The sequence below is a fragment of the Nipponia nippon genome, unplaced genomic scaffold (assembly GCF_047370975.1).
Source record: "Nipponia nippon isolate SJK-2023a ecotype South Korea unplaced genomic scaffold, ASM4737097v1 scaffold_11, whole genome shotgun sequence".
Lineage (NCBI taxonomy): Eukaryota > Metazoa > Chordata > Aves > Pelecaniformes > Threskiornithidae > Nipponia > Nipponia nippon.
In genome coordinates this window covers 26,501,088-26,526,391 of record NW_028262302.1, presented here as the reverse complement: position 1 = coordinate 26,526,391, position 25,304 = coordinate 26,501,088, and the positions used below count along the sequence as shown (strand labels likewise).

Below are 25,304 nucleotides of genomic sequence, written 5' to 3'. Positions count from 1 at the left end.
CTAAACTGCCATTTTATTTTTTTATATCTTTAATTCCCATGCAAAAATGGGTGGGATGGTCCAAAACGCACTGTGTACAGTATCTCCATAGGCAGATGGAAACCAGTAATGGATGCTGGGGAACCAGGCGACTCAGGTGACTTCTTACAAGCTACAGCATAATCACGTAGCCCTGTAACATGGTATTGCCATATGCAGGTGGATATAAACAACACATGGTCAGTTAAAGAAATGTAGACCTGGACAAAAATGGGTTTAGGGTAAACAAGAGAACAAAAAATAGTATCTAATATACATAAAAGCCACTATATATAGTAAATTCAGATGTAATATGGAACTGCAGATCAATGAAGAAAGAGCAAGGTGCAAAAGCATGCTAGCAAATACACAAAAATGACTTCAAATGGACCCTACAGTGAGGAAGAAGAAACCATCAATGTGAACTATTCTTCCTGGCAAAGGACTCCAGATGTGTATTCTTCCTGGCAAAGGACTCCAGATGTGTATTCTTCCTGGCAAAGGACTCCAGATGTTGGTGACCCACCCTAATAAACTCACCACAAATCCCTCAATGAAACCACCAACCTTAGGACCCACAGAAGCAAGGGAAGGACAAGCATAACACCAGGATAAAGCACAGAAACTAAGAAGTGTGTGTGTAACAATCCTAACTGCATTATTATTTCTTTTCCTGTAATAATTAGATCTGGACTAATAATGATTAGACTCTTAAGATTTCAATTATATTAGCAATAAATTCTTGGGTTTATATCTATATGAAGCGTGCCTCCTCTTTGCCCATAAAACAAGATTTTGAGCATAACAATGGAGTTTCCTCAGTTAAGAGTTCTGGTTCAAATCAGTCTCTCCTCTGTTTATTGCTGTTATCTCCTATTAGTGGTAGCCTAGAAGAAGCAACTGATTTCAGTCAACATCTTTAACAACTAAAGTCCACCATAACAACCTCTGCTTAGACAATTTGAGCTACACATTCAAAACGTCACAACCCTATATGCCTCAAGAAGCCAATGCCATTGTCACTCCCAACAACTCCATACATTTTGAATGCACGAAGCAAACTACTGCATGACCGCAAGCAGCAAAATTAAAGGCTTAGTAAATTGCCCTGGACCTCCAGCTGCTACCTTACAAAGGATAGCAGGAGGTCCCAGTTAAGGATGTCATCTTGGAACATGGATGATAAGCAAGCACTGTGGCATTAATAAATATCTTGGGAGCCTGGGGACATTTTCGTGCTCTACCACAATGTACCCATAACAGTTCAAGCTAAGTTGCTACGACTTGGCTCATGGTCTGTAAAATAAGGAGCCTCCCAGACACTGGGAGAATAAACACTCCTAAGTAGGAGAAGAACACAGTCACAGTAGCCACCACAAACGCAGAAGCAGAGGGCCTTTGTCTCCATGGAGGTGTACAACAAAGACCATCATGAGGAATAACTAAAGGAGGACCCAGAAACTGTTCACTAGGTTTGAACCAATCTAAACCAACTGCAGTTCTCCTTGTAGCACATAAACACTTAATCATAAAAGAGGTAGCAGGGAAAAATGATGTATTTTTATTCATTCCCAGAAAGCCCAAGTTTCTTGCCCCACTCATGCTCCCCAAACAGTTAGTGTTCACCTACCACGCATCACCCACGTAGAAACCAAGGAACAAGCAGAGAAAGGTCAAGGACATCTTGCACACATTGCAGAGAGGTCCCAAAGTACTGCCATGTCCTTTGCTGGGAACCTCTGAAGACAAAGCATTTGAACGGGACAGCAAAAGAGATCCCAAAGCATATTCAGACCTTCCTTCTCCAGAGCTGCAGGCCATCAGAACAGTTTTCGGAGGATCACTTTCTATTTTATGAAGGCACAGACGACATAATATTCTGCTTTAATCTTCTGCTTTCTGTCTAAATATTCCTGGTGTGGCGGATGCACTCGACCCCTTGACCAGAGTGGCAGTGGCTTGGTGCAGGCTCCGGACGAGGTAAAGACCTGAGCCGTAGCCAGGCCATGAACTCCACGTGTTTCAATCTGTTCTCTGGAAACCCACAAAGGAGCAGAGCGGCACCGTAAGCATCACTGCATATGAGCTTGGAACACCTATCATGCAATTAACACATGAACAGCGGGCGGCTTTTCCAAGACTCATTTATCAAGGAACAAAGAAAGTTGTGGGTACAAGGAGTCTTCTGCATACCTTTTCTACTGCATGTAATTTGACTACAAGCCAATCACTTTATCCTATAAATATGACAGCCTAGGTGAGCCTTCTTTGAGCTCTCCGGGCCAGGCAGCGTGGCTGCATGGCAGTGACCTCCCCTTGAGCTGGGACACCTCTCAAGGTTGCTCTTCGAGGCAGAGAGACCTTTTACCAACGACAGATCTTTGGTAAGTGACCGATATCACACATAACCTTGTAGTATGGTAACTTTGATTTTGTCTTGGTAACTTTGATTGCATGCTGAATTGATGCTAAGGAAGCATTACATAAATTTTGCATATTTATCCCTTAGACATAAACCGTTGACCAAGTCTGAGACTAGCTTTGGACCTAGCCGCACCTAGACTCCTCTCTGAGTTTAGAAAGCAAGGGGGTCCACTCCGAACCTTGTGAGGGAGGGTCCTCCTGACCCTTTTGCATCCCCAGTCTCTCTGTGAATCATTCTAACTCGACTGTAACTCAATTTTCCTTTGCATGTTTCTTCCATGCAGTAATTAATAGAGTGAACCTTGCCATTGAACTTTGTTAAGTCGCACTTCTATAACATCATATTAAAACCACTTTTACCAATACCTTTGACGGTGATTGTTTAAGCAATCTAAATCACCCATTCATGACAGCTTGTTAGAGAATCAGCTGATGGACTGTAAAACTGACAGCCTTGTTACTGGCACTTATAAATTGCTTTTGCTCAGCTGGAGTTAATGTAGGACCATCTGACTTCCCAGAATTGATGTTTTTAATGATTCTGTTTCTCCAGCACTTTCTCACTGACCGCTACAAAAATCCAAACTGTCTCTGGCTCTGCCAAACTGTTTGTGGATCAAGTTACTTGTTCTCTAGGGATTTGCAGTGTGTCAGCCATCAGACCAAGCAAACTCAATAATAACTGACCTGAGAATAGCTACTCCAATACTTCTGGGCTCTTCTGTACTATAGATTTTAGCGTTAAATGTCAAAATTCTGAAGGCCACAGGACAGACGCATCCCCAGGAGAAGGACCTATGTGCAAAGTATTTGAAAGATGGAAAATGCCAAGTGTAAAACTTTGGTGCTTAGATGGTGTACCCTCATTTTTTACTGCGTTGGGTACTGCTATCTTTCTTCACGTCTTCCTTTCCTGTGCCATATCCCAGGTCCAGCAGAACAACTTCCCCCTCTAAACCATATTTCACTCACACAAGATGGGAAATTCTTCACATCTCAGCACTATTATTTGGCGAAGGAAGGGAAGCGCAGCGTTCTTCCCTGGGATGCACAAAGACGCACGCCGGGGGCCGCGGCAGGCGGGAGCACGGGGCCCCGACCCAGCTGCATTCAGAACTGCAGCTCCCCCCTCCAGAGACTGCGTCTGGGACATCCAGTGGTTACGAAGCCATCTTAACATTGAAGTCAAGTTAATTTTAGCTTTAGAAGGAATGCACTTAAAGGAAATGGATTTCAAAGAGGTAGCTTTAGATGAAAAGCACTTAGAGGAAAAGTGTTTCAAAGAGAAATAGTCCATGCACACGTCCAGCAGATCTAAAGCTTTACGAGCCCTTCACGGTAAGTCTGGCCTCTCCAGGCGCTCCAGCAGAACAATGTGGGCAGCTCTTCTGGCCTCCTGCCAGCTTTGGGGGATTTCTTCTGCTCTCGACAATCCACCTCCTGCTGACACAAGCTATACTTTTTTTCCACCCTTCCTGTTCTCCCTAATACACCCCACAAAGAAACATGTAACTAGGACCAGGTATGGACACAGGTACAGACACAGCAGTAGCCCAGCATCTGCCCACGCACCCAGGGCCAGGGAACCAGGGCAGCAACTCCCACCTGGCACAAACTGGGAAGAGGGGAAGGGCTGCACTGCTGCCGCAGCATCTCAGGGAAAAGGAGCCAGCACTGCCACGGAGATGGGACAGCATTTCCCATTCCCCATGCACTCCCAGCAAAAGAGCCCTTCAAACACCTGGGTTCAGCTCCTTGCTTGGTCTCAGGTTTTCAGCGTGAGCTCATGCAAGTCCTTGGTTTTCTTTGTGCCTCTAAAACATAAATAATTTCCCTTCCTCTTAGGAGCACTGTGGGCATCAGCACATTGTAGATGGGGAAGGAAGCAATATCAAAGAGCCATTAAGGTTGTCCAGACAGAAGAAGAATAAATGGCTCTTTACATAAGTGTTTACCTGGTGGAATAAGAGGGGTGCGTCACAAGCAGAGAGACTGATCCCACCGCGTCCCCTCTTTTCTCACCTACACCACCACTGCACAGAAGTCCCACCTAACTCCTAAAGATGAACTCAGCTCAGCCACAGCCTCATCCTCTCCCTCACGGCTGCTTGCACAGACTGCAACAGCACAAAAATAAAAGGCAATCCAAACCATTTGGATCTGGTGATATACAACCCAGCCAGGCACTTCCAGAGAACACAGAAATTCACGTCTGCCCAGTCCTTCAGGTGCCTGGACTCAGCACTCTGCAGCTGACCCGACTTGACAGACTTCACAAGGGCTCCTCCAATTTGCAGGAGGGTCAATAAAACATGTTAGGGACAAAAGTCCTGCCTTTTGCCACACAGTCAATTTATTCCATGTCTGAAATTTTTGGAAAGACGGCCCTTCCGGGTCTAAGAAAGAGAGAAGGTGATGGAGGATGAAGGCTTGCAGGATGATGCAATATTAAATATCAGAAACTGAACTGGACCCATACATTCAGAAGCAGATCTCTGGAAGAGATACTGCAAAGTGCATCCTCCAGCATGGCTCTGCACTAGGGCAAGGACCCCTCATAACAGATGCTATTACACAAGGAGTGTTAAAGATACTTATTGTTTCATAGCCCAGGCCTGCTTATTTTTCGTGCACAATTATTACAGTCTCTCCAGCCAGAGAGGTTTACTGCACACCAGGGACAGCTTCAGCCTCTGGTCACTGCTTTCTCACCTGCCTCATTTACCAATGCATCTGATAGGCATCTCGCACCCTGAGCCTCTTCCTCCAGCAGCAGAGGTGGTAGGGCTGGAAATGCAGCCATAGCTCCAGTTCAGACCTGCATCAGCTATGAACAGAGCTGTGCCTGATGATTTATGCAGAACAACCTCCTCCGTAGCCCCAAAGTTCATGGCAACAGCCTATGTCATATACAACAGCATCTTCAGCAGCCTCTAGACACCCTTCCAGACAAACTAACCATCGCCCCGCACCCTGTTCTGGGAACAGGACTCCAGTCAGAGCCCTCCGGGGACCCAAGCCAGATGACATTGCATCAGCCACCCTAGCTGGGATGATTAAATGTACCAAGATCCCTGAAGAGATATCAGTGCCATCTTCCTCCATGCAGCACAACGTGATGTCTGGTATGTGGGGACACACCTCGGAGTTTGGAAAACGCTGCCTCTCTTGAACGCATTACAAACCACTGACACCCTTAGCCAGGATTGACTGATTCAGAGGCAAAGCTCTGCCAAACCATCCATCCTGGTACTTACAGTCCTGAACCAGGCAAATAGCTTTAGATGGTTAACAGCTTAATGCTGCCTTCTCACTATTGCTAGCAGTCGTACAGAGCTCGCCAAGCCAGCCCATCGCACCCCTGAGTGCAGAAAATATGCTACTCCTCTCGCATTTTCTCTCAAGACACCACGAAGATCCTGCACGAAGGAAATGAGTAAGATGAGGACGCAAAGCTGCTGATGCGACTCCTATCACAACCCTATGTTTCTTACACAGTTTTCCTCTGAGCACTGTCATGTACCTCTTTAATCCAACTTACCAAAGCCAACCAGAAAGCCTTAAATACTTAGAATTATTCCCCTCACACAGCTCCAGTCCAGCCTGATGGGATAACAGGACACATGAAACGGATCTGACATGGCAACCATCCATACAATGGCTTTCAAGCAAGAGTTAGTGGGACCAGGAGACATCAGACCTGATGCAAACTCAACCTGCCCTCAAAGAGCAACCCTCCCACAGAGTTCTTGAAATACGCTCTTTGATTCAATTCAAAGGAAGCTAACAATGCTAAAGCAAGCTAGAAACAGCATTACAGGGGGAGGACCACCAGGTTAAATCAAAATTAAACATCCAGGGGAAGTGATAGTTCTTAGTAACATATAAAAGAGTTTCAGAGTTTCTTTATTTGATGAGCTTCTCAAAACAGCTAGTTCCCAAACAGTCACACACAGAGACCGTCTGTACAGACATGCTTCAGCTCCTAGCAATTCACCTGAAAGGTTCCCACTGCTTTTGGTGGGGCTTGGCTTGGAAACTGAGTATGCCGCGAAATGATCCCAGTGCCCTTAGCCAAGCTGGGCAAGTTCCCTTCTAAACTCTACCTTGTTCCACACCAGCTTTGACTTGCATCAGATGGACATCACCCATATAAACACTGATAAGCTATTCCTAAGTGGAATAAATTAGTCCAGTCATAAAACACAGGACCTATACGTACAGCGGGAATAAACTATATAAAGTTTTATAGAGGCCTTGCAGGTTTGTCTTGCTTAACATTGCCACCATAAAGTCCCATGGCTGGACCATACACCCCTTAAAAATGCCAGAAAAGTGGCACTTAACAAGAATGCTGCTGAAGCAGCAAATGGGCTGATGAGCAACTACCCAGCTACCCTACTCTCTTTGTCCTCACAGGACGTATACCCCTGCACCAACCCATTCCAGGCAAAGGGCGCTGAAATCTCCCCTCACCTGAGAAGTATTTATTTGTCCACCCTCAGAGCAAGACAATGCTAAGCTCTGGGAATGAAAGAGCAGGTCTGGTGTATTCAGAGAAGCTCTCCCCAGAACAAAAATTCAGGTCATGCTGCCTGGGACCCATCCCAGTTCAACCAGTCATCTCTGGGGGAGGGGTTTGCTGTCCCATACAAAGTGAAGAGCAGAAGACATGTCCTCTGTAAGGGTAAAGGAAGAAGGGTTTTTTTCTCTTACCCAGACCCTGGTTCTGCTGCTCCCACTCGATGGTGTCGGGAACCTGGTAGGACACCCCAGCCAGCTGGGCCACAGGGTTTTCCAGGCCAACTATGGGCTCCTGGGAGGTCTCGCCTGGAAGTGTGAAACCTGGCAGCTCCGTGTCACCCTCCATGCTTTCATCCATCGAATCTATGTCTTTGTCCTCCTCATCTTCCTCTTCCTCCTCTTCTTCTTCCTCCTCCTCTTCATCCTCTTCCTCTTCCTCACCCTCTGGCCAGGGAGACACAAAAGCAACATCAGGAAAGATCCCACAAGACAGAAGGTTCATACATCTCCATAGGTGAGCACCAAGACAGCCAGCTGATACCACTTCTCCAAAGGCAGACCAGCTGAATGAACTTGTGCCTGTTTTCTAACAGGAAAGACATCCAAAGGGGTTAATTTGGAAGAGCTCACCACCGTTTGAAGTTGCTAAGTAACAATGAGATGTTGCCTTAGACTTTCAAATCCATTAGTGGGAAATACTGTTGTTTTGCTTCCTAGTAGTGGAGTACAAACAAGCATGTGCATGTGTACAAATACCTGAGTATATATAATTATAGTGCTCTCTGCTCAACTAATTTCAGCTCAAGTGAGAACTATTTCCCTGATTTCCAATCTTGGAGGCAGCAATAAGTTGGTTCTATTTTTAACTTTTATTAGGCCTTTCACAGCTCTGGAAAGGACGCCGCTTTCCAGCCCAATTAGACTGATGGCTCCTCCTTCATAAAAAGCATCTCGCTTTGATGCGTGCTGGCAGATCGGCTCTTGGGTGCAGGAGAACAGCGGTGATGGTAGTGATCCTCAGCAGGTTTATACCAGCACTCCTGTCACAACAGATTTACACCAGACCAAGGAATGACCAAGGAAGACTTAACTCAGTATTGGAAAGAAGGCAGCATAGCCAACCCTGCACGTGAGAGCAGATAAATGTGACACGGAGGAAATCCCTGTGGATTCTCCACTAGAGCAGATACCCATCTTAGTCCAAAGCTGACTGTCCTGTTAACATATGGAGAGATAAATATTCAAGCCATATTTCCTTGCTAGAATCTAAAATGGCAACACAAGAACGACCACACTGGATCAAACCAAAGGCCCTTTCTGCCCACATCCTATTTCTGACCACAACTAGCTGCAGATGCTGAAGAAAGATGAGAGCGGGGCACACACAGAGCCAGTCTTCCCACAGTCTCTCTTCCCAGCTTTTAGTTATCAAAGACTCAAGGACTTCCTGAGCCAGAATTTTCATCTTAGCTATTTAATAGCTACTAATGGAGCTACCCACCATGAAAAGATAGTATCTGGAATAATGACATGCTTTGAATTTCTGATGGTTAGTTTTTTCAAAGATGAAAGCTAAAACATAATATTTATGCACTTTATCTAATTTACACCAAGTTCTGCTCAGCCCTGTAGAAAAAATCCCCCCGATGTACTCAGACTGGGAGACCCCATCACCCTGCCTCTGAGCAGTTGGTTTAGCTGGGGGTCTAAGACCATGTTAAAAACTAACAATCCAGCAAAATCAACATTTGTTATCTAGATATTCCTTTATTTCTGTTGGAGCTGTACCTCATATAGGTTACAGACATTGCAATAAGATGGAGCAGCTGCGGCAGGACACCTGAGGGGCTGCACATATCATACCTGCTCTAAGTAAAGCAGGTGATGCTTCACTCTTCTCCTTTCTGCTGTGGGATGCAATGGCACTCCAGCACAGCTCTTCCACAACACACCAGAGAAACAAACTGGGGAACTTTGGGGAAGCTATTTAGTTGGTGGCTATCTGACTTGAATTAACTGGGGGGAGCTGGCCTCCTTCCTTTGGCCTCTACTTCACAGACTGGAATATCTAGAGAAATCAGTGCACATTATCATAGAATCATGGGTTGGGTTTGGGCTGGAAGGGACCTTAAAGATCATCTGGTTCCAACCCCCCTGCCATGGGCAGGGACACCTTCCACTCGACCAGGTTGCTCAAAGCCCCATCCAACCTGGCCTTGAACACTTCCAGGGAGGGGGCATCCACAGCCTCTCTGGGCAACCTGTTCCACTGCCTCACCGCCCTCATGGTGAAGAACTTCTTCCTTATATCTAATCTAAATCTACCCTCTTTCAGTTTAAAGCCATTACTCCTTGTCCTATCACTATATTTCCTTGCAAAAAGTCCACCTGCAGCTTTCTTGTAGGCCTCCTTTGGGTACTGGAAGGCCACAGTAAGGTCTCCCCACAGCCTTCTCTTCTCCAGGCTGAACAACACCAACTGTCTCAGCCTGTCCTCATGGGAGAAAACCACGGCATTCACCGTGCTGTTACATGGCATCTCCTTTTCCTGCTAATTCAAGGATTTGCTTTAAAACACTGCATGTTTTTTTCCAGCTCACCAGACAAGACAATCCTGCTTGCCACCTTTCAATTCTAGCCCTGCACTTCATACAAATGAGCTGCTGTTTGAATTTAGCTGCATCATCCTGCTATAGTGTGGCTTTCGGTACCTGGAAAGGAATGATCACTCCTGCAAACAATAATACCACACAGAGCATCTAATGGAGCTTACAGGGATGTAGTTAGCCCCTTAAATTACATTTTATAGGCAGTTTCTGTCTTATAATGTGCCCATCATTTCAAATCAACATAAGAATTTTCTCTATCAAACTGCATGTTTTCATACAAAATACACAGCTTCTGTAAACCTGAGAATGGCACCTGGAGAGTGCTTGCAGGAAATTAAATTTAAACCACAACACCTGCAAAGACATGTTAATGTAGGTCTTTTGCCTCTGCTGAGAGCAACACAGCTATAAACATTTCCAAACTTTAACAGCAATGACACTAAATAGCTAGCACACCGGAGAGGACGAGGACATGAACGAGGCTTTCTCTAGATGGACTGGGTGAAAAAGCAGCCAAGAAAAAACAGGGATCAGATATTTATCTCTGAAAAACTAGTTTGGGACAAGGTTTTTAGAAGCTTCTTGTGATTTTTAGCAAGCCAAATCAGAGACGCCTGCCAGGATCTAGTTTTCAAGCAGTCGATAGCCATCTCTGTACCTCCAAAGTCTAGCAGGCAGCCAAGCTGAGCACCCAAATTGAAAGTGCCAAGACTACTTATCACGTCTAATCATCTCCAAGCTACATCAATCATCACGCAGCCACAGGATAAAGATGTGAATAATGTAGTCCGTGGAGCACAACCACTGTGAGGGGAAAAGAAAGGGCTCTTAACTTGTTTCCTCCTCCTCTGTAGCTCATTCCTACTTCTGAAAACAGCTTTTTAACCCCCCATCCCAAAATGCCAACAGCTTGCCTTGCTGCAAGGTGCAGCGCAGAGCACCACTTGGTGGTCACAAGGAGGAAGCTACACTTCTAAAAAAATTAACAAACTTCACAGATGATGTATTTCAGGAGCAGAGGCGCAACAGGAGCCCGGCAGCCATGGGCAGGACGCACGTAACACTTGGTAGTCTCGTAAGATGGAAGATGGAAGCGAGCGTCCCACAGCTGAATCTCAAGCTGAAGGTTTGTGCTTCACATGAGTCTTTTACAAAACTCATGTTTCCCTCCTAAACTGGCACCTTTTGGCCTTTCAGAAGCCTCAGCAGCAGCTTGAAAGAAAAGAAGCAGAAGAGACTGAAAGTAGCAAGGACCAAAAGTGCAAAGCCCAGCAGATTCAAAAGGCATTTGGGTTTTTCATGTGCATTTGCAGCCCATTGTGAACTATTTTGTGTATCATGCTAGTATATGCTCTTCAGTTTTGGCTAAGGTTCATCATACAAAAGAAGCAAGATCAACATATAATGAAACACTAGTGTCTCATGGTCAAGGCACTAGTCTCCAACCAAAAAAATTGCAAGTATTAAGTTTTCTTGGCCACAGACATGAATCTACCCAAATCAGGCACTCACCTAGAGCCCAGCTGTAGGAGCACTTCTGAACATCTGACAGTGGTCACAAGTGCCCCTTGCTTGCTGAAGTGGGCAGGTACACAGCACCTGTAGCAATTTCTGCTGTGAGCTGTCCTTGCTCTATAGATCTTGCGATGCTACATATAAGCTGATCCTGTTATTCTGTTTGCATGCACCGAATCCTAGCTCTTGCTCGTGACGTGCCACATGGACCTGTCAAGGAGCGATGGTATCCTGTCCCCTCTCCTGGTGACACCAGGAGGCTTCAGCACTGAAACACTTATAGTCCAAGCAGACGTTCATATTTTCTAGTGCAGTTAGGGTAATGCAAGAGTAGTCTAGGGCAGAGTTACAGACTCATCTCCAAGAGTGAAGAAATACAAAATCTGCCACTCTTTGACAGACTAAATAAGCACTGTATTCTGTAAAGTAGGATCTGCTTTGCCTTCATTGAAACAGGAAAGAAAAAAAATCAAGACACTTAACAGCTCCCTGCTGTGACAACTGTATAACCTAAGAAAGATGCAAGCAGCGGGAATCCCCTGGAAAATTAGATTCCCAGTTCGCATGTCAAAGACTTTAGTTTTGAAGGACTCGACAACCTTGTAACCAGCATTCAAATTTTCAGGTTTGGAGAAGCTATAGGAGAGCACCAAGAAAACAAGTCTGAGACAAGATAACAAATTTTTGGCAGAGTTTTTGGGGGTTCCCAGATTTATTAATAGTCACCAGATATTGCAATGGTTGGGCTTTACTGTGGGGCTCTGGACTGATCCATTAGTGATATCCATGGGAGGGGATTTGCTGTTTCAGGGTGGCAAAAGCTCCCTATCCTTTTATCAAAAAAAGGTTTTTCACTACAAAGATGTACATACCCGTGATGACTTCTGTGTCTCAGCAGAGAGAAATGAGACCACGTCACACCTCCTTTGAGAGGCATTTCCCTTACCGAGGACAAACCCACAATCCGTAGTTTCTGAAGCAGCTGGACAACAGCCAGCGTCCCGAAAGTAAAAGCCTCAGCCCACGATGGCAGCAGGGCCCTCGCAAATCAAGTGCAAAGAGGGACCTTGGCCCCTCCGGACCATCCCGTGCTGCAGGGGAGGGGATCACAGGACCAGCTCTTCCTCCTGGCAGCTCAAAGCACCAACAACCCATTCCTCATAGATGGCTTCAGTCAGGCTTCACGTTTCTCTACGGACTTCACACAACTGCAGAAATCCACGCTCCTCCTGAGCAGGAGGAAATCCGAATTACTCACAGCGCTGCTATTAGCACGGGGCAGCGGCAGTAAGCCCGCACCATGGGGGAGCAGCACCAGCAAGGCTCTCGGTGCAGCGCTTGGTGCAAATGCTGCCATCAGGAACATGCTACAAACGGGCTGCGATGGCAATGAAGAAAGTTATTTTGGTATAAGGGCATATAATGGAGTTAGATTGGGGCTTCTGTTTTCAGTTGAAGAAACCTTCACTGATGTCGGATGTTTCTGTCTTTAGATATTTTCCATTAACATTTGCAAACACTTTTTACTCCTCAGAAGATTCAAGAAACCATCATTTGTGAGGTTTAGCGCACAAGAGAAATAGCCTGCTGTGCCTTGAGCTGCCAGAGCCTCTCATTAGGAGGTGATAGATTCACTCACAGTCACAAATTTAATGCAAACTGGAAAAAAAAACCAACCCCAAACTAAAAAGGAGGTTGCAGGACAAAACCTGGAGTTCTCATTTTCTCTGTCCTTTCCCTTCCCAGCCTCCTTCACACCGAACTTAGAGGACAATGATGTCTAGACAGTAACGCAGAGCATGGTTGTGCTTCATGATAGTCTAAGCTGTCATTTTATATGGTACCCAGCACTGTAGGGTCTGAATGCCTAGGAGCACCTGATGAGTGCCAAATTGTGATTAACCAGCAGCCAAGGCTAACTGGTTTCCAGTGGTGAGCCCACTCTTCACATGACTTCAGGGAGATGCAGTATGCCAAGACCTCTCCTGTACAAGCACTGAGCAAAGGCTCCCGTGAGCTGAGCGATGGCTGCAGATCTAGAACCCACCTGCATAATGTGCCCGTGAAGGAAAGGAGAGCGCTACGGAGCACGATGACACCCAACTGCGCTGTGACTGGAGAAGCTTGGGTTCACTTTTCAAGAAGTTTTGGCTGGCCAAAACATGGCAGAGGACTCAGGGTCTGCTTTGACCTCTGCAACAGCCCCACAGACACCAAACTAGCCACCTAAGAGGTATCGTGATGCTGCCTCTTAGGGCAATGTTTGGTCAAAGCTAGTCCTCTTCCCTCCATCTACAGGTCTTGTCATGTAACAGAGCAAGGTGATTCATAACTGTTAAATTACAGACTTGAAAAGGCTGGATAGAGCAAGCTACAGGAGCAGTCATGTATTAATTTGTGCCCCCGCTATAACTCTTCTGCAGTATGACATCAGGAATGATGTGAGATCAGTCCCATCCTCTCCCAGAGATGCTGCACCAGCATGAGAAGAATAACACCCATTTCACAGGTGGGCCATGCATCTAACTAAGGAGGCGATTTCTTTTGCTCCTGTGTGTACTGGAGCCACTCACAGGGGGAAAGGGCAGCAGGGGCAGACCGAAGCACCTTGTCCACCATGCACCCCCTAGCTTATCTTCTTCCACTTTGCACCCATACAGCAGCATTGGGCCTTGGTCACCCATGCGTGCATACAGTATAAGAAGCAGGGAAGTGTAAATAACGACAGGATGAGGGATGGGGGGTCTATGAATACCTTCTCTTGCCAGAACAGGAGGAAGAGGCACGAAGAAGTCTCTGCCAAATGCTTTCTTCCAGTGAGGTTCATTTTCTGCGTTGCTTTTATGATCACAGCTGTCAAGGCAGGAAGGCCTTTCTAGGACAACTCTCTTTTATTATTAATCTGTTGCTTTCACGTGATCAGTAATAATGTCACCATCCGACGTCTCCAAAATGCTGCCAAGAACAATCGCTTGTGACAGCTTGGAAGGAGACAGCTAGTAGGAACATAGATGGGCTCCCATCATGCACAGACGTTGGCCTTTCTGGGCAGAGTACTGTACCATGGTGGGTCGAGATACCCAAGCAAGCAGTGGGTGCAGAAGCTATGCAAAATCAGCAGGGAAAACCCCCATACCGATGAGTTCAGCTAAGCCCAGCCGTGTTCACAGCAAAGCTATCTGGGGTATTTGCAGACCGTGCTGCATGAACATAGCCTTAAATACTTTACTCTGGAAGAGGAGCCAAATCAAGCATGGCCTATTGCACAGAGCCAAGGAAAGGACTATTGGGAAGAACACATGCATTGGGTGGGATCCGACCACAGAAAGCAAGATAACCTAAGCCATGTAAGTTTCAAGAGAAGAGAAATTACATGTCGAAAGCTTTTCTGTAGCAGAGGAAAATCTTTGCCACATCTAGGAGAGGGAACATGCCCCTGGCAGCAAAGCTGGGCTGATGTTTGAGCTGCAGAAAGTCTTCAGCCTCTGCTTGCCAAAGCCCAAGCACTGCAGAAGCCGCTTCCCAGCAGAGGGCTCTTCGACATTGCAAAGACCGTACAAGGAGAGATTTGGATTCTGATCCTAACCTACTTCCCCCACAAATCTGAGGGGATTCACAGTTGCTTTTTGAGTCCTGGCTCATCACTCGTCACAGGGGATCCAAGGCACTGAAGAGCTTTTTGGGGAAAAAAAAAAAAAAAGGCAAAAGATATTCCAGCAGGGACCATGGGTCTGCTTCTGTATTAAGATCAGAAACAATCATTCCCGAGAGCCGCATTTCCAGCAGCATTCACCACAAAATTGCTTTCACACTGAGCCAGGCTAGAGAGTAGGTTTAGCAACACAAGGCTATTTTAAAGGGAAAAAACCAGAATGCTGCAGAATACACAGCACGGACTATAACAAGTTTGCTCCCCAGTCTGCTGCAGAACAGCTCTTCTAACCTGAGGTATGCAGTTGTTGAACTAACCAGTATAAAAATCAAGACAAGAAAGAGCTGATTTATCAAGTGAGGGCATTCAAATCAGCCGGATTTAATGACCGCGACCTGTAAGTGGACAAGGCAGAACAAGACAGATGAAGGCAGATACAGAGTTTACTTCTCTCAACAAAATGCTTTCACACGGAAAGGGCTGTGGGCATGGTACTTTTTTTTCAAATCACAAAAAAATAAGCCCCAGCAGAGATGTCAATTCTATTTTCTCTTGCAAAAAGCTGTTTGATGGTGTCTCTTCAGAAGTAACCAATTCAACCACGCTGCCTTGGAAAGGAACAGCCAACAGCCCAAGAGTTAAGAAAACATTTGATTTAAGCTTCACTTTCTAGACAAACCCAGCATGGATCCACCACAGATCATGCAGATTAGGGGGTAGATCTGCTATTATGGGCAACAGTCTCCAGGGTACCAAGGTTTTAGCTCAAGTCCTATCAGGTGCTAGAAGGGAGGATGACTGCAAGCCCGCTCAGCTCACTTCTAGTCAGAGCTCATGAGGGAGCTGGGGGTGCTCAGCCTGGAGAAGAGGAGGCTGAGGGGAGACCTTATCGCTCTCTACAACTGCCTGAAAGGAGGCTGTAGCGAGGTGGGGGTTGGTCTCTTCTCCTAAGGAACAAGCGATAGGACAAGAGGAAACAGCCTCAAGTTGCACCAGGGGAGGTTTAGGCTGGATATTAGGAAAAACTTCTTCACCGAAAGGGTTGTCTGGCCCTGGAACAGGCTGCTTAGGGGGCATGGTTTAGTGGTGGGCTTGGCAGTGCTGGGTTAACGGTTGGACTTGATGATCTTAAAGGTCTTCTCCAACCTAAACGATTCTATGATTCTTTCTAAGTCTTTGATCACCCTGCTGCAGCCTTCGCTGTCTTTTGTCAAGGGCAGTGCTTCTCCCCAGGGTATTTTCATGAAAAGGTTCAGAACAGCACTGATGGCCTGTCCTTGCACCCATGTGGCCTGAAGTGTTGATGTCAGCCGGGAGGAAACGCACCACGAGATCTTGCCCCATTTAAAGACAGCTTGTTATGGAAAAAAAAAAAAAAAAACGAAAAAAGCCTATGACTCTTCCCAGAAGATGAGGTTAAAAGCCAGTGCTCTAGTCACTGCATCTTCTGTCAGACCAACAAGAGGGACAGCACCCCACGTGCACACAGCAGGAAGCAGAAATGAAAGAGCTAAACCAATTTTCAGGGTGGTTTGCCCTGGTCCCGCTGCCCAAAGCTCCCCAGAGGAGCCCCATCAACAGCACTATTCCCCACGTGGGCCCCAGCCATCAGCAGCTCCGGATGAAAATGCTCCTTGCAGAGCCTTCAGAAGAAACTGCCACATACCTGCTTATCTGAATCCACCTCCCTAGAGCTGCGAGGGTGAACTGCTTAATCTCCAGATTAAAACAAACAAAAACTCATTAAAAACTTTCACCCACACAGTCCAACTACCTTTCAATAGCAACTGTAGGGGGCTTATGTTGGTTTTGTTTACGCTTGAAGCATGGGAAAGCTACAACATAAAAGTAATATTTAAGTGAACTCTAATGTTGTGGAGAAATGAGAAGTCAGATACAGTTAAAAATTCCAGCACGGCCTAGCCAGAACAGCAACCAGAGTGCGTCAGACTAAGAAATACCATCTAACCTGCTGGAGGCAGAACAGTGCCAGAACATCACAAAGAGTGAGGTTACTTAGAGAAGTTTCATTCCCCTCCTAAAAACCAAGAGTAAACCAGCCGTGCAGCTCACCTCTGCCCAGAGAGCAGCTGGGCAGGCACGTGCCACTTCCCAGACATCTGGGAAAGACAACACAATGATGCTTTAAACCATTCCTAGAGATCCTTGCAGGAGTTGCTGTTGGACACCATAAAGCACAGCAGATATTGTGTTTGAGATAAAGCCCTCTCATTTGGCATACTCAGCCCCTTGAGAGCATGGGTTTGGTTTCATCAGAGCTGCCCGTGCACCCGTAGCAGAGCAGGGCGGCCAGACCACCTTCTGCCTCCCTTTGCAGGGAAGGGCCAACAAGGCTGAGCTCAGCACACCGGCTGCACACAGCAGGAGTTTCCTTGCTCCTCTTCTTAGTGAGCCTTTCATTAGCCCACCACCCCCTTAGCTGTTCACCCACAAGCTCCCAATTCATTAAGGGCTTGATCACCCTCCACAGCCCTCCTTCCTCAACTTTCAGATGGATTTCATGAAACAAAACACATCACCACCAGATTTAGCAGCAGAGATGTTGTCTTTGGTCAAACACTTTCAGGAAGAAAAAAAAAAAAAAAGCTTGTTTTTGATGCAAAACTGTCACACTTTTTTATTTTTCTTTTTATAGTTTTGTGCTACAAAGGAGGAGAATTGGGGATGAGCTACCATCTACTGTGAAGAACATGGAGGTCAGCCTGCACCAGAGGGACAGCAGTTCCCATTTCAGTGGCAGCAATAAACTGGAAGCAAGACAAAAGCATGTACCAAAAACATTTAATAATTAATTCATTTTGCTTGTGCTTTGTTTTAAATCTTCTCTTCCTTGCCAGTTTAGCTGATATCCAGAGAACTGGTGAGGAATTATAGTATAAGGCTAATTAACCATGCTGGGCTAAGTGCCTGTCTTATTTACACCCCTGCAACCTCATTTAAATTTTTAATGGGGTTGCAGAGGTTTAATGAGGCAGGTCTTAATCCATACAGTCAGGGTCCAAATAGCAATCCCAGTCAGAAACTTGATTTCCAGCAAAAAGAGTCTTCACATCCAAAAAAAGAAGGCTCCTTGTACTGTGACACAGCTCAGAAGAAAAATGTAAGAAGAATTTGAAGGGTCTTTTATAAAATTATGTAAACAGCTACAAGTTCTGAAGTATTTTCTGAAAAAAGGCAACCACTGCCTTCACTTCTGAAGAATGACGTGCAGCTTAGATGACTGCGTACAAGATGCAGGGGAAGCAGGCAGAGCATGGAGGAGAGGACTAGGAGAGCTCTTCTCGCTGAAATCAGTTAAGTTACGGTTTCCTTGGAAGTGTAAACTTGACTATGCAGGTCAGCAGAGAACAACAGGAACTGTTTAAACCCAGACACAAGTAGGTATTAAAATATCGCTAATATGTTAAGGTCAGAAAGCCTAAAGCTTCATACTGGCACTGCTCTGGAACAGCCTTTAGCGCAGTAGGCAGAGCAAACACAGCAAAGCCCACAGCCAAGGTTCGGAGGGGAGGACACTGGATTTGCTGATCCCAAGGTCAGTGCCAGCCGTGTTTCAGCATCATCAAGGGGCTTCCCCATAGACAAATGCTGCATTAGGTGGGGACGCACCAGCTAACCAAGGCAGAGCACTGGGAACCGCACTGTGCTGTCCTAGGCAGCAGACATCTGACACTGCCTTTCCAACCCCCCCACCCTAAAGACCAGGATTCTGCCAGCTGCAGGTTGAGAGCCAGCCTGATTAATGAGGAACACTTCACATTCAAGAGCTACATGGCTCAGATCTCCTCCCTCTAGAGCAGCTGAGTTTAAGCTGCCCATTTTCACAGAACTATTGACTGTTCCTGACACCAACACATGGAGCATCTCCTGCTTTTATAGAGCTCTAAGCACCCTCCACATCCAGCAGCCTACACAACAGCTGAACTGTGTAAACAGCTCACCCCCAGCAACAACAGCTTGAAGCAAGCCTAGATGACTGAACAGGAGCCAGCCTTAAGGCTTCCACACTGTTGCAGAGCAGTTTGGGATTTCTTTTTTTTTGGGGGGTGGGCTGGGTGGAAGGGGTGCACACAAAGAAATAGGATAGGCAAATAACTAAAAAAGGATATTTGTTGGTGTTTTATCTTCAAAAACCTTACAGGAGAGTAGCACAATGCAGAGTATTTGTTCTTCCCTCCATCCCAAAAATCACCACCACAAGTAAACAGTCTCTAAATCCCAAGTTAATGCCAAAGTGGGTCAAGCTGGAGATCACTCAGCTGCAGGGAGCCAGTAGCACTGAGCTTAAACTGTTTTCCTGAGGAGTTTGGATGCAGCAAGGGCAGTATGTGGGGTGCAACAGCTGAAGGGCTTCTACAGTCTTGTGGGCTGAAACACAGGAACATCAACAGGCAGCTACTACTGCTGCATCTGGGCAGCCTTGGAAGGTTAACACAGAGACATCTGCCCTATATGTCAGAGGAGGTTAATCTTAGCATGGTTTGATGAATGCTGAGACATCTTCCCATTCTCTGTCCCATGTGCCTTGCTCCACAATCACCATCTCCAGCTATTTCAGCTGAATTTTTTGCTGTCCAGGCACAGTGGTGGCACACAAAAAAAACCCACAAACCTCGAGTCTGCATTGACAGATACAGACCCACCCTCACCAGCAGCCACAGGCAATGGTGCTGTAAGCTGTTCATGCTGAAGTGGCCTGTGACCCAGGCTGTGATGGGTGAGGCATCCCTCTTGGCAGCAGGTAGTTCTGTACTAACTGCTGGTTTAGGATTAGCGTATAGGGATGACATGACCTTCAAGGTCCTCATGGGAAGGGCACTAACCTACCTTCTGCTTAGCCTCAGTGCATCCCTGGATCATGTCCCATATGGAACAGTGACAGCAGCTGCTTGAGCCAGCTGCTGTTGTGCTCTGACCACCAGGTTTCAACTAAACACTGCAAGGATCTTGCAGAAGAGGGAATGTGGCAGGCTACCTGCCACATTGGGCAGTTATACCTGCCAAATGCTGCCATCCTTAAGGAGCGCAGGCATCTCTGCCCATACCTACCATGGCAGATGTTATGGCAAAGGAATCTAGCCCAAAAGGAACAGTTTCTTTTAAAAGAACCACTTCTCAAGATGTGTTGGGAGGCTTACACAGTGGTCTTGAGTAGGCAAGCTGAACTAAATTCTCTCCCTTTGGACCCTAGAAGCCCTACAGAGAAAGCTGCAGTGTTTAGCTTGGTAGAGAGACACCCAAATTCTGGGCACAAGACCAAAATATGTAATTAAGTCTCCCAGACAAGTAAGCCTCATCCTCTGCTGTGTCCCATCCCCATATCCTATAATCCCTTTATAGGATTTCTCTGGCTAGGAAGGGCAAGTAGAACCAGTGTCACCACAGAGTCAAGGTAGGAGGATATTTGTTACCCAGCTAATCTCTCCAGAGTCCTCTACAGAGGATAAGCTCATCTGGAGACATATTCAAAGCACCTCATGTTTCTCTGTGCAATTTGATTTTAAAAACAGTTTTGCATCCAAGCCAGGTAGGTGAATATACTGATGCAATTAACTGCAGGCAGTTTGGCACAGATGGTCCCCAAGAAACAGAACTAGCTGAACAGCAGGGGTTTATATTTAATGATGAGCCAGGCCCTCAATGAGACAAGTCAGCAAGACCCCCCCCCGAAGGCACTGGAGACCAGCAGAGCTCACTCAGCTCCTCACACTTCTTCCACTGGTGAGCAAGGCACAGCCTCCCCACAGAGGGCCAGGATCCCTCAAGAGGGACTCCAGCCTATGCCCACAACAGCAGTGATGTCTGACCTTGCATCCCCCAAGAGCTTGAGCACCCTGGGCTCAGTGTAGCTTTATAGGAAAGCACTCCTAAACATCTTGTATTGGCACCCTCTAGATATTCTGAGGGTAAGCACTAGGAACTGTAGCTTTGGGGCAACAGAAACCAAGCTTCCACCCTTAATTGCCATTACAGGGAGAAAAAGATACTAGAAAGCAGAGTCACAGGTCAAAAGCCTCCTTTGTGCTTAACTGGGGCAGTAGCATCCCCAGGCGGTATCTGTCCCATTTTACAAGGTGTGGATTGGTGATCCCTAACACCAGGAAAAAGTCTGTCTCACTGCACAAAGGTCTAGGATGATCAGAAGAGATTTAGATCACAAAAGCTGTGCCAGTTGTCAAAACCACACAGCATACCAGAGAGCACCATGTCCCTTGGTTGACAGGCACCTGCAGAGCCATACACCAGAGCCAAGAAACCCACAGCCTTCTAGTTGAGTCATCATCATTTAGGAAAGCTGGTCCTAGCTACAGCCCACATTTGCCCTTAGAGGAGCTCAGAACTTATTCAAGAGTAGAGAAAGCAGGCCTGTAGTTGCATAAGAGAGCTCAGTAGGAACCCAAGAAAGTTGCAGCAGTCCTATGTCAGAGCAGAAAGATGTTTTTTTAAATGCTTATGCAGAAAGTCTCATTAAATAGGGAGAGACCAACGCTCAGTTGAAGCGGAAATCTCTTGTCCTCCTGTGCAGAAAAAACAGGCTTGTAAAGGAGATCCCAGAGGGCTCAGAAACAGTTTAGCCTCCTGAATCATACTGCTCTTGCTAAGCAGAGACCTTTTTCCCAGCCTGAAAGATCAGGTTCTCCCCCCACACATGCCCCTCTTCCCCTGCTGCCACTCTCCCATCATCAGCACTGCATCCTTGCATTGCCAAATACATGCAAGATTCATCCTGGCAAGGGACAAGGGCTGTAGCTGGAAGCCCAGAGAGCTCATGGCAGGCTTCAAAGCCAGCAGCAAGCCTGACAGAGGGCAGGAGCTGCAGCACCTCACACATGCAGTGGGGAGGGCTCCCAGCTTCTGCTGCCCTCTAAGCTTAACAGGAGTGAGAGTTATTGCTTCATGCAGAGAAAAGATGCTGATTAGCTGTTGTCTATGGCACCCCACCTCTAATCAGAAGAAAAATACCATCTGGCATGCCACCCTTGGAGGGCTGCCAACCTTTGCAGTAAAATGCAAAGGCAAGAGAAGGTCAAGATAAAGGAAGGGGGCAAAACAGGCAGAAAGATTAATCCCTGCCAGGTGGTGTCAGTCCAGACACTGGAGTACAAAACTGGATGGATGAGCAAGCAGGGAAGAGTTAAAGCAGGAGAAAGAGCAAGAAGCAGAAGTGAAACAACTTGCTGCAGGAAAATCATGGATGAGCTGAAGAAATCTCAGATCCGAGCTCCAGACCAACTCCAGGGTAGGATCCCTCACCTAAACCTCTCTTGATGGGTGTCTGCCCAGGCAGAATTTGCATCACTGGGTTTCAATTGTCTGAATATAGTCAGGGAGCAGAGACTCCCAAGACTGATAGTGGGCAAGAGCAGTTTAAGAAAAGGGAGCCCAGGGGGTGAGGCAAGGCTGGAGGAGTCAGTGATGAGAGAACAGCTTAGCAGGTAGCATTGAGTTGGAAGACCATCTCAAAGGGGATGCATCCTTTGCCTCTCCCAGCAGTGTCAGATAGGGAATGTAAATAGGGCACCACTTATCCTGGCAAGGTTTCAGCCAGCTGGACACTGAGGTAGCCATCTCATGCTGAACATCCCCCTGCATTGCATGGGGTGATGATTTCAGCAGTAGGGTGGCCAGGGCTCTCCAGCTGTCTGAATGTGTTCCCATGAGCATTACCTGGTACAGAGGCTCTGCAATCAATGCACACACCAGCAGTTACAGGTGCACAGAGCCCAGCTCTACTGCAACAGCAACACCACTGCTGCTCCCTCTCCAAGGGAAAACCCCATCCCTCCCACCACAGCCACTTGACTTTCAAGCATCCTCCATGACACTGTTCACTGCTTGCTTCCTGCACCTCCTGGAAGGGGACAGGGTGTTCAACAACTTTATTAGCAACAACAACAACATATGCACATAGCTGCATGCCAAACAGACAAATTGGGGAGCTCAGCATCAAGGCAATCATGCCACTCCACATGAGCCTGCCCGCCTCTTAGCCTTGGGATCAGTGGTACCTTCTGACTCCAGGCGGTCCAGCCCATAGGTCACAGCTGTACTGATCTTCCTCACAGATGGAAGAGCTGTCCTCCTGACAGAAGATGCCATTGATGCTGGAGTTACCAGGACCACAGTTCTGCTGGATGGCTCCTCTGTCTGTTCAGACTGGGTAGCAGACAACCCACCAGGAGCTGCAACAGCCTTTTCACTGGTGACCAGGACCACATCCGAGAGATCTACAGAAGAGAGGAAGCAGCAGCAGTTTGGCACAACAATATTAAAAACACCACCATTTAAGAACAAACTCCTTAATGAAAACTTAACTCAGAGTAGAAGAAGTTATTAAACTCTCGCCTCTTTCAAGACATGGAATGAAAGCTTCTCCTCTGGGACAGCCAGCACAGGAGGTTCCCCTTAATGAGAACTCAGCCAGGTTTTACTTCCATTGCTTAGAGGACTGCTAGTCACCACCCCACAGCAAGATCAGAGCACTGAGACACCAGTTGACATCTGAACTGGGTGACAGATCTAATCGTTTATTGCAAAGATAAAATTAGTTGAATTTATAATTAAATCCCAGAAGCAAATTAATTAGTGGAAACTGCCAGAAGACCCTTCTCTCCCCTACAAAGGGACCTTAATTTAAGAGATAAAAAGAAAAAAACTATTTGCATTGGATGCCCTGCAATATAAAACCAGAAAAGCTGCCCAGCAGCAATTTCATTACAGTGGAACCTACTACTACAGAAATACACTCCACGTCAGTCAGCTTTGTACTAAGGGAACCCTTGCTACACAAGACAACAGGCTTCTACATGTACCTGCCAAGGTGACATTGAGCCAGTAGGCAGCGGCTGGATGAACATGACTGCTTAAAGCATTTCTGCCTGAGCTACGTCAACCCAAGAAGCAAGAACTCATCATTCCTCAATGGAAGCAAATATCAGTGCAGGCTTCCACATGCAAGGGATTGCTAGACCCTTGCAAGAGGGTCACACACACCACACAATCCTCCCCCACCTTACACTGCTCCCATGTTACCCCAAAGAAATTGAGCATCCACAATCTGTGACTGCCTTTGGCTCCAGCAGTAAGAGCTCTCCCTCCATAAATATGAACTGGCTTAAACATCTACAGCCAAATGTCAATTTGCTAGCAAGGATGGATGTTGGGGGTTGGTTTGGGGTGGTTTGTTTTGTTTTTTGTTGTTTTTTTTTTTAAAGTATCTATTCCACTATTATTTGGGGCAAAAAACATATGCTGGCATATTTCAACATGGTGTACCTGGTAGCATGGGCAGAAAGCAGTGGCAGCCTAGGGCTAGAGGCAGCTGCAGAAGGCTAGAAAAAAGTCACTTAGAATATGGATGCTGTGTGTTGAGACTTCAGTGTCCAAGCATTGATGTTGGTTTCAGATGTACCATCTCATCTTGTGTGGAAACAAACCTAAAGTTCTTGAGGCAGAACCCTACCTTCTGCATCTGGAGTGTTTGCCATAGAGGAAGTACCAGTGGCCACCAGCATCTGGGTGGCACTAGGAGCAGTTGGCATCCGAGTGTCCTCCCCACTGTTTTCCTGCAGAAGGCTTGGAGCTCCTGTTCCCTGAGTAGCATCAGGTGCCAGTGTCACAACTGACAGAGCAGCATCAGCCTCCTGGGCAACTGTTGTCACCTCCTGAGTAGCACCTACAGCAAGAACACATGTCAGTACCAACTCACAGGACAGCTGACAGCAACAGAGCAGATGTTTGAAGCAATGTAACTCCATGCATTAGCATTTCCAGAGCCACAGTGCAAGCAGCAGGTCCAGCCAAGTATCATCAGGGCAGAGCAGCAAAAAGACAGATGTGAGAACATGCATAACAGGAGTGAAAGCAGCAGAATCACTCCTCATTTTCTTAATTGTCCCTTAGGGACAAGTGGACCCACAGGGGAGCAATGCCATGGGAGCGCAGCACTGCAAGCCTGTGGCATGAAATACCATTCAAAGCAAGTGATGCTGCCAGAGCAATACTTTTAGTGACTGGCTCTCACAGCTATGAGACTTCAGCTTTGTAGAAGGCTTTATTTTTGTTGCACAAGTCTTACTAGTAGTGTTGTTTCCCCAACATCTGGGAAATAGCAGAGAGGGAACCTGCTGACAAGTCAAGTGCTTATAAATTAATCTAGAAATTAATCAGTCAGATTTCAGCACCAGCATGCAATTAGCTTTCCTTCTTTTACAGCAAAAGCTAGATCTTTTGGATGCAGTGAGGGGAGGTCATCCTTTTGCCCCTGCAGCCTAAGGGGGAAGATTAAAGATGCCCAGCAATTAAAACAAAGTCCTAAACCCCAGCTCACATTCCTCATCAGCCTCATTGTCTAACACCTGACCAGAACTCCCCCCCCACATTTCTGCCAGTTTTTTTAAATACTGAGCAGAAAAATAGTCAGTGGGCTGAAGGTGCCATCTCTTCAGGTAAGTACAGTACAGGGTAACACCATAGCCTGGGGCAGGCTGTCTAGGAGGAAGACTTCTGCCTGCTGGTAACAGAGCTGGCACAGACACTGG

The 25,304-nt window shown here is 46.6% G+C and overlaps 1 protein-coding gene across 6 annotated transcripts in view; it reads right to left on the bottom strand.

Annotated features, from left to right (window-relative positions):
- ARMH4 (armadillo like helical domain containing 4) overlaps positions 1-25,304 on the bottom strand; it is a 76,224-nt gene that overhangs the window by 41,095 nt on the left and 9,825 nt on the right. For all 6 annotated transcript variants that reach the window (XM_087748041.1, XM_087748040.1, XM_087748039.1 and 3 more), the window contains exons 3-5: positions 24,227-24,439; positions 22,773-22,991; positions 7,159-7,410 (exon numbers count right to left, since the gene is read on the bottom strand). In XM_087748041.1, the coding sequence (XP_087604167.1) occupies positions 7,159-7,410; positions 22,773-22,991; positions 24,227-24,439 (684 nt within the window). The remainder of the gene's footprint in view (positions 1-7,158; positions 7,411-22,772; positions 22,992-24,226; positions 24,440-25,304) is intronic.